Source organism: Poromitra crassiceps, assembly GCF_964638095.1.
Source record: "Poromitra crassiceps genome assembly, chromosome: 15".
Classification (NCBI taxonomy): domain Eukaryota; kingdom Metazoa; phylum Chordata; class Actinopteri; order Beryciformes; family Melamphaidae; genus Poromitra; species Poromitra crassiceps.
The window spans coordinates 32,667,006-32,677,035 of record NC_139634.1 but is presented as its reverse complement, the minus strand read 5'-3'; the positions used below and the strand labels follow the sequence as shown (position 1 = coordinate 32,677,035).

The 10,030-nt window shown below is 42.6% G+C and overlaps 1 protein-coding gene across 2 annotated transcripts; it reads right to left on the bottom strand.

Moving 5' to 3' along the window:
* Nucleotides 1-266: 266 nt before the first annotated feature.
* On the bottom strand, nt 267-8,168 carry LOC310790254 (moesin-like; the record flags this gene model as incomplete). Of its 2 annotated transcripts, XM_083651919.1 has the most annotated exons (14): nt 8,127-8,168; nt 7,841-7,924; nt 7,667-7,762; nt 7,349-7,471; nt 6,388-6,539; nt 5,705-5,788; nt 5,461-5,607; nt 5,250-5,346; nt 4,982-5,145; nt 4,693-4,823; nt 4,043-4,203; nt 1,940-2,032; nt 1,251-1,484; nt 267-431 (listed from the first exon to the last, which is right to left on the bottom strand). In XM_083651919.1, the coding sequence occupies exons 2-14, from the start codon at nt 7,901-7,903 to the stop codon at nt 267-269; spliced, it is 1,710 nt and encodes a 569-aa protein (XP_083508045.1). In that variant the 5' UTR covers nt 7,904-7,924; nt 8,127-8,168. The 2 variants fall into 2 exon arrangements, with proteins under 2 accessions (XP_083508045.1, XP_083508046.1); XM_083651920.1 differs by lacking the exon at nt 8,127-8,168 and having other exon boundaries at nt 7,841-7,930.
* Between the last annotated feature and the right edge of the window lie 1,862 nt (nt 8,169-10,030).

The following is a 10,030-nucleotide window of genomic DNA, read 5'->3' as shown; positions in this document are numbered from 1 at the left end:
TCCCAAGAGGTGTGAGTCACTCATTCACTGACCCCTTCTCAGATTAAATGGCACTAAAACCGTGGGTCCAAAAGGCATCATAGCACAATATCACTAAGCCTACAGGCTGAACATGACAGCATGACACAAAGTTATTTTATTTTTTTACTACGCATGCAATAGTCTGCACCTACATTTCTAAAAATCCCTCGTGTATTTCTCTGGGTCCAATTTGACCATTTATCTTTATCGTGGATTCAGCTCAAGTGGTCCTGATGCGGCCCATCTCACATGGACTCAAATTCATCGATGCGTTGTTTGGTGTTGCCCTGACGAATCTGATGCAGGGTCTTGTATTTGTCGCGTCCCGCTTTCACGTTCTCTTCGTGGATCAGGTCGTTGGGGGTCTTCTTGCTCTCGTCTATGGCGCACGCCAGCTCGGTGCTCAGGAACTGAGAGGAACACAGGCACACAGTGAATGCAATCCTTTTTACTTGAGAAATCTCGTTAGGAAACTATGCAGACGCCTGCTCTCCCTCTCCGCCTCCATTCTGAGCACTCCCCACCTTTCCCCATCTGAAAACCATGGTTGGCCATATTCAGTTCAATTATTGTGTCTAGTCTACGTACTCAACATAATATCTGGATAGATACAGACCAAATTTATTCCAGTTAAAATAGGTCTGGGCGAGATGGAATTGCTTGATCAACTCTTGGAATTGGATTGAGGGACCGATGTGTAATTATGTTTGAGTGCCCTTAAGGCGAAGTGTCTCGAAACCCAATTTTGGCAGTAATTACCACAACATAAAAACATCTGTGTTGCTGTGCCAATAGAAAACGAAAACACATCCAGAGTATAGGCTACTGAAACACAAAATGTAAAGTAATGCTTTGTAGCAGCAACAAAAACGATGCTTTCAAACAGAATTGGACTTTTCATAAGCTTCCCATGTCAGTTCTTGCATTCATTTCACTGCTTTAATTTGGTTCAAAAGGCAGTCGAGTTGTTTTGAGCCATGCCGGGGTTTTTGTTACAACCAAAATGACTTGTGATGATGACTACTAAGGTGGCAGGCTGGCTTCAAGGTCACAGTGGCAACTTTAACCTTTCAACAGCCCTGTGTCTGCAAATCTCTGCCCTGTTGAAGTGCCCTTGAGCAAGATACTGATTTCCCACCAGCACCATGAACTGCTCAAGTGCACAAGTGAGATCTTGCCAGTGGGGAATTAAAAAAGTACGACATTTCACCATTGCCCCTTAACCTGACCTTGAGGCTTCGCCGCAGCCTCTGGTTCTTCTGGGCCTCTGTCACTCGCTCCTCCTCGCTGCGGTCTCGCACCGTGCCCGGCGAGGTCAGCTCGGCACTGGCCTCCGCGCTGCTCTCGTCCGTCTCGTCGTGGTCGTGCATGTGAGAGTGGACCGGATCCTGGAGGTGGACACCCATGAGTTTAGTCTTCAGCACCTCTTTGGTTCGCTCCAAATCCACCTCCACCACCATCGCCTGTCAACACAGACCACTTGCAGTGAAGCGATAAATGAACGAGATTATGTGCTATTGGAAAAATGGTAGACCTTCTCTTGCCAAATGATTGTTGTCAGACATCATTATGACACTTTTACACATTGGATTCTCTATTATATTTGATCGATATCTAATCATGAACCCCAGCTAAAGATGTTTTTGGAAGAGAACTCGTCATGCACACACATATTTCGAGCTGGGTCAAGTTGTATTTGAAAATACTTTTTATGGTTCGTTTTAGCCTACTATGGCACGAGATGGCTGAGGTTTGCCACATACTGTAGTAGTGACTTGGAAATTTAGGTTTGAAAATGTTTTTGATATACTTCTCTGCAACTGACGCCAAGTTCTCACACATTAATCGTGTTTTAGAGCCCTGTTAGTTCATGTTTATTCCATCCATTAGCTCTGCGGGTGTTTTCACTAATTCTCACCCTTTTCTGCCACTTCTTTGCCTCCTCATCCTTTTTCTTCTTAGCATCTTCCAGCTGGGAGATTTTACAGGTAAGCTCAGCCAGCTCAGTGGCCTACACACACACATACACCCAAATAAGGAGAGTTAAGAGTGTTCCTGATCTAAGGTCACCGTGCTCTCTCTCCCTGCGCGCGTGTGTGTGTGTGTGTGTGTGTGTGTGTGTGTGTGTGTGTGTGTGTGTGTGTGCGTGCGTGCGTGCGTGCGTGCGTGTGTGTGTGTGTGTGTGTGTGTGCGTGCGTGCGTGCGTGAAAATGGAAGGCAGTCTATTTTTTTCTTAAAGGCAATACCCGCTGTCTAAACAGTCTAAATTTGTAAAATAAAACCTTTCGCTCAAAGTTTGACATCAGAGCCCTGTACTACGAAACTAGTTTAACAGATCTGCGATAAGTCCCTTTGATCTGGTTTGACTGAACAGGATCAAAGCTATCTAGTTAACTGATACTACGACGCTGGTTTTTTACTAGGTAAGTGGACCTGGGATCTGCCTGTGCACGCGCACGTTTTTCGCTCGTGCACAGGCGCGCGTCCACGCGAAAGAGGTGCGCTAGCCAATCACATTATGAACAGCTGAGTTGATCCACGCCCACACCCATTTCCACACCCATTTCCTCATTGAATGAAAAAGCGCAGCCACAGTGGGATCAGAGATTTTAGCGGATATTTAATGTAACCTATGGCAGAATGAAAATCCGCGTTGGATATAGTTGGGGGAAGGACTGTCTAAAGCTGCCGCTTGTATTCACATCAGTCATTTGATTTACTTTGATCAGCGATTTCTGTCTCCTACAGCTTTGTGCGAGTGTAAATGTACATTAAATGTGTAATCTCAGTCTATAAATTTCCACAATCTGTAAGTCTATTTAGACCATAGATTTAGAAAGCATGCTCAATGAATAATGATCTCTATCACTCATTATGTGTGTGTGGTTGCACTGATCGAATAATTCATATATAGGCTATAATAATGATATCCTAATATAAAAGAGAAAACTGCTGGACTGAATTGAGACGATGCGGGCATACTTTTCATTGATAAAAACTAGCCTATTTTTGCTCATATATTGGCATACAGCCTACAGGACACAGTTCCAGCTGAAACATGCAAGAAGCCTGCATATTTAGTATTGGGGCTATCCCATATTTATCCCATCTATATTATATGTATAGGCTTTTCTGGCATGTAGGAGAATATCACCCTCACTCCATTTGAGGCTCCGTTTAGCCTATGATATGCGCTGCGGTGATTAATAGTGATCATATTTCTCCATGCATAGTTGAGCTGTTAAGACATAAAGTGGTAAGTAGGCTTAATTTAATTATGTAGCCTACAGAGCCACAAATGTTTTTCTTGTTATATTCTCAGTTGACTGCAATCTATTTTTCATATGGCGATCTTATATGAACGGTGAGTGACTCCAGAGAGCCGATTATATGGGTCTGTCATGGATTTTGATCTTATCCTCTGAAGCTAACCTGGTCGCGACCAGGTTAGCTTTGCAGCGTCAGTTGCCATGGTGATTGAAAGTTAACTTGCTTTGTAGTACGGCTAAACCAGGTTTAAACTCAAACTTACTCGGATAAGGCATTAAACTACCTTCGTAGTACAGGCTACAGGGCTGTGCTAAATCTTGTGAATCAGAAAAAAATCACGTAGCCTATTCAGATGCCCCCAGAATCATCCTTTCTACTGTCACTGTTCACAAAATTCTCTTTTTATTCATTGCTCAGACTACCTTGTTATCATGTATCATCTTCTTCTCCTTCTACTCTTATTAATAATAATAATAATAATAATAATAATAATAATAATAATAATAATAATAATAATAATAATAATAATAATAATAATAATAATAATAATAATACAGAAAACAGCTTCTACAACTGCTTTAAAGACTTAGCTGTACAATACAGATTTGATTACTTTTGACAAAATGCACTTATTCTAAGTTGCTTTGGACACAAATGTCTGTCTGCCAAATGACATCATGTAATGTGAACTAAAGCCAGCCGTGGAGAGTATGTGTGTGCCTGCAGGCTTGTTGAAGTGTTTTCTGTGTACCAGATGCTCCTGGTTCTTCATCTGGCTCTCAGACGGCTTCAGCAGGGTGCCTTTGGTCTCCACTGCTGCCCTGCGGTCCTCCCCCAGCCGCTCCGCCTCCTCCTGGGCATTGGTCCTCTCCTTCTCCAAATCCAGAGCCCTGCGAGTCTGCTCCTCTAGCTCTGACACACACACACACGCACACATGCACACGCACACGCACACACACATTTAATATATTTATTTATGTTCACATTTTACAAGAGAAATTCTTGAACACAAATAGTGGTAGATGCACATACAAGCTCAGAATCTCATTGACATGTCTGATCTGTCTATGGATACAGGAAGCAGCGTATTTTTTATTACTCTGTAAAGCAGTTTGAATCCCCTCAGTGTGTGAAACGTGCTATACAAGTCAAGCTGCCTTGCCTTGCTTTAAAAAGGCACACACACACACACACACACACACACACACACACACACGCACACACACACACACACACACACACACACACATCATAATGTATATACTACTATAGAGCCTATCTTTTTCACTGATGCTGCACTGAGGAATATACTTCAATGCCAAACTACCCATTTCCCACTCTTTAACGCAGACAGAATAATACTGGAGTTAGGAGGCATTTGTATTCAGAAAGTTGTCAGACCATCCTGAGCTCTCTTTGTTTGCTCCTCAATCTGTCTCAATCTCTCCATCAGCTCCAGGGTCTCACGAGCGATCTTCTCCGTCTCCTTCTCGGCGTTCTCACGCTTTTTTTTCTCACTCTCCAGCAGAGCCCTGACAGGAGAATAGTGCATAAGTACACATCAGGGGGGGGGAAATATGTCTCCTGACAGTTTCGTATAAAACGTTCTTAAAGCACACAGCACATATTGTAACCGCTGTATAACAGCTCTGTAACTGCCCTATCTTTGTTTCTTCTCCTCCTCCCTCACCTCTCCATCTGCCTCTTGTTCTTCTCCTCCCTGGCCTGGGCCTTCATCTGCTGCACCTCGATGGTGTCAGGCTCACGTCTGCGCATGTACAGGTCGTGGTTCCCCATACACAGAGCCAGGACACGTTTGTTGATGCGGAGACGAGGTGCGTAGAAAACAAAGTCCTTGAAAACACGAACACACACAGACACACACACACACAGGTCAATCAACACACAGACAGATCTGTCACAGACTATAAGTGATCAATAGCAACGTTTCGGTGTACCGGAGCCTTCTTGTCGATTGGCTTGATGACAAACTTCTTGTCATTGAAGGAGATGTTTCTGATCTCACTCCAGGGGAAGCCGATCTTCGGGGTCATCCTGTTTGGGGGATGGAAGCAACAGTTAGCATATTTAAATCTGCAATGATTTGATCATTGATTGATTTGATCATTGATTGATTGATGATTTGATCGTGCTACTTTTCTTCCCTACTTGTCCTTCTTGTCATAGATGTTGAGACCGAGCGCGTCCACTCCCAACCACAGCTCCGATCCTTTCTTGTTCTTGATGCTGAAGTAGTTGACGCCGTACATCTCCAGGTCCTGGGCTATCTTCAGGTACGCCACCATGGCATCTTCTCTGTGTGAGGAATAGGTTTAGTAAGATATGTATTTACAAAAAAAAAACATCTCTGAAATCTCTGTTTTGAATTGTGTGTGATATACTACCGCAGTACCTCAGCATTCCCTTGTGCTCTTGATGCCAAACCTGGATTCTTTCCTCCCATTGGTCTTTATTCAGTTTGTGTTGCTCCAGAACCCTGTTTTTTATTATCAGGAAAAAAGAGGACACAGAATTGACATAAGGCGATTAAGATGAACTTTGGTTAATACTGATGACGCTATTAAAGGGCTCGCTATTATACACCCAAGGGCGCGAAAAGTTTTCATGTAAAAAAAAAAAAAAAATGCTACATGTTACTTATTCCTTCTCAAACTACTTCATACATGGTGCTAGTCTATCAAAATATCTTGGCTGTCATTGATTGTGTTGCATAGTGGTTTTCTGTACTGTTGACAAATTGTGATATTGTAAGTCGCTTTGGACAAAACAAAAGCGTCTGTTAAATGACAATAAGTAAAAAAATTCTTTTGCAAAATCTTCATAGTTCAACGAAAATAGTTTATGCTTTAAATCTAAAATGGTTCATGGATTACATTCTAATAACAAACCTATCAAATTAAAAGTCAAGCACGTTACCGTGGAAACAATTAAGCTTAGCCCAAAATCACAAATCAGAATGAGGGGGTCCCCGGTATATTTTCTATCTTGTAAGGGGTCCTTGGCTGAAAAACATTTGAGAACCTCTGCCTTACAGCACCCCCTACTTAATAATAGTTCCAGTGTGGCTGTATACACCTCTGTGGCAGAAGCCTCTCCTTTGCAAGGTATCCTGGGACATGATAGTCCTTCCTGTAGTCTCCATGCTTGGTCTGAACTGAGTAAGAGGCCAACAGCACGGCAGTCTCTGGCGGACAGTATATGTCATCATTCAGGATACCCTCTTTTACCTAAGAAACAACATAAAAAGATGTGATGCAATGGTGTGCGTGCGTGCGTGCGTGCGTGCGTGCGTGCGTGCGTGCGTGTGTGTGTGTGCGTGCGTGCGTGCGTGCGTGCGTGCGTGCGTGCGTGTGTGTGTGTGTGTGTGTGTGTGCATGTTGTGCAGGGACAGAAAACAGCTTTGTCCTGGTGTTTATATAATATAGATGTATTTTCTGTGTCCTATGATAAACCTGTGAGGCCTAATGGGATCTATCTGGTTCACTGTGAGGTTCTGCCTTTGTTTTGACTGAGAGTCCTTTTCATCTTTGCCCCTGCAGGGATCTTACATAAGACACTTTTTTTGTGTATAGCTTCTTATAACTACAGTACATCATCCACTTCTAACAGATTGACAAAATATCTTTCAATGTGTATCTAAATTATTCCTGCTGTCATTTCATTTAATATAATATAATTTATATATATTTTATTTTTTATTTTCCTTTAGTTCAAGAACAAATTCAAGTGTGTGGGCTGCCCTGGTGGCACTGTCATGTCATCCCCCCTCTCTCTCTCCCAATGTCTCCTGTCTATACTGTCCAAAATAAAGGTGAAACAATCATCTTTGGGGGGGGGGGGGGGGGGAATCAAGAATGTGGATTTTCCCTCAAAATAGCCATGGTATACAAATAAAAAAAATGGATTGGCTTTCCCATTCAACTTTATTCATATTCAACCTATTACATCGCCATGGCGATGTTTCAGACGTGCACATTCTCAATGCGAATCCCACAGAAAAGCCCCGTGCTCTTGCACACATACGCTCGTCTCTAACCTGCAGGAAGAAGAGGCGCTGGGTGGCCTCCTGGATGAGTTCCTCAGCAACATCTTCAGGGTAAAACTTGGCTCTGAACTTAATAAGCAAAGGGTTCTCCCTCTTGACATCCTGTGCTGTCACCTGTAGGATCATAGCCCAGAGGGATTGAAGGCAAGGAGTAGTACACCAGCTAATTAGTTTCAGTGGGGCCACACGCATGCATAATCAAAATACTGTAACAGTCACAGCACAACATCTACAATCAAATTCAACCATCTAGCAGAGTGGAGTTATGCCCTCGGGTGACTTCAGTTTACAAACAAACTTTCTCCTCACCCTCTTGTTCAGTTTGAGCCAGGTGGAGAAGCCTTTACTGTCCTGATACTGAAGGCCGAAGAACCAGATTTCCCTCAGCCCAATCGTCTTCACGATCTAAACATAAGAAATTACCACAATATGATCAGACATTTGTCTATTTAATCGCCGGTTTGTTTGTTTCGCACATTATACCTGGTCAAACAGCTGTTTGCCGGTTGTGCTGGGCAAGATGGCAAACTCCAGCTCAGCATCCATGGTTGTGACTCGAACATTTATCTGTCGCAAAAAAAACATTCACATTGAGATCCAGGGGGAGAAGATCCCCAGAGTTCACTCATCTAGTCATGGAGACAACAGACAAGTATAAAGCGGCATGCAGATCAACAACTTTTTTGTTTTGTTTCTTTGAGACAATGATAAATTGGTTGGTTCTTTGACAAGTAAAAGACCAAAAAAGAAATACAAGGTTGTTCCTTACATTCTTCTGTTCAACCAGGAGAATCCAATCACAAGAGGTTGGTGGGGACTACAATCAAAACATGAAGCCCACAATGGATTTTTAGAATTTGAAAAGTGGAGAACATGGGGTCCATGATCGACGACTGGGTCAAACATCACACCCGTTTAACGTCAATCTTGCATATGAAAACGGAACCATTTTGTTTCTGTTTTTGCTGTTGTTGTTGGATATAAATTCAAAGTAAGCAAGTGGAGAAAAGATTGTGTGCCCCATTCCTCATGAAATCCCCTTTCTGAGGTTTATAAAGCGAGGCATGTTTTGAATATCTAAAAGTTATCCAATCAAAAACATAAAAAGTACACTTCCATCTCTTGGAGGTGAACTGACTGGCTTCTACTGAATCCTATTTTATGACAAACCAAGAACAGAAACCTCAATTTTGGTAGTGTTGTTTTTGCAACAACATGCCAGCAATATCACAATAGCTCTAGGAAAAAACTGGGCCACTAATGGAACAAATAGGAAACAGCTGTAATACAAGATATCCACAATGTTATTTGCTCCAACACATTTATTGACAAAGTAAAATAACTACAGGATAAGCCTAGTATAAGCCTTCTCACATCAAGAGCAGAGGTAGGGAGGTTCACAAGTTTAACACAAACCTCTATAACTGTAACTAAAATGTTTTAACCAACTATGAAAAAGAGTGAAGATGAAGATACAGAAATAGAGTAAAAGCAGCTACTCACAGTAGACATTTGTCTTTTTACCCCTGTAATACTTCTTCAGAGAGGTGTTCACAGCAGCCTTTTCTCTACACAGTCATATGAAAGTGCTTGCAATACCTACTGGGATTAGGCTGAATTAAAATGGACCCTTGTATTGTTCCCAAGCATTTGCTCTTGGTTAATCCATCGGCAGGCCGGGGGCCATACAATTAGAGAAGGGGCCTTGATCTGAGAACAGTTTCTCTTAAATTGATTAGGTCATGTGACTGGATCACAGCTCCTAGATCAGTATTTTTTTTCTGAGAATTATTTTTGGTGTGTGTGTGTGTGTGTGTGTGTGTGTGTGTGTGTGTGTGTGTGTGTGTGTGTGTGTGTGTGTGTGTGTGTGTAACTCATAGGCCCTAGCAGCACTTCCTCCCAGTTCTAGTAGCAGTATGCCAAAACTAATAGGGCACATACTTAGCCATACTTATAATCTAATAATACTTTATATAAAGTGGACCAATTAATAATTTAGACATATAACGATTAATTTATGAAATTATGGTAAATGGCCTGCATTTATATAGCGCTTTTATCCAAAGCGCTTTACAGTCAGTAGTTACATTCACACACCGATGGCGGCAGGCTACCACGCAGGGTGCTGGCACACCAACGGGAGCAATTTGGGGTTCAATATCTTGCCCAAGGACACTTCGACACGCAGACTGGAGGAGCCGGGAATCGAACCACCGACCTCTTTTATCCAAAGCAATTAGTGGACGACCCGCTCTACCTCCTGAGCTACAGCCGCCCCTAAATTATGCATTAATGTTTATAATAACTGAATTAATTATTTGGGTAGTGGGCTCGCAATCGTCTCGCTGCAAAGAATGGTAAATATGGCCTGCATTTATCCAAAGCTCTTTACAGTCAGTAGGTACATTCACCCATATTCACACACCGATGGCGGCAGGCTACCACGCAGGGTGCTGGCACACCAACGGGAGCAATTTGGGGTTCAGTGTCTTACCCAAGGACACTTCGACATGCAGACTGGAGGAGCCGGGAATCGAACCACCGACCTCTTTTATCCAAAGCGATTAGTGGACTACCCGCTCTACCTCCTGAGCTACAGCCGCCCCAAAATAATGTGAATGTGGTCTTCAATGAGTTTGTGACGTTATCTTACTTTATTATGGACTATTTTAA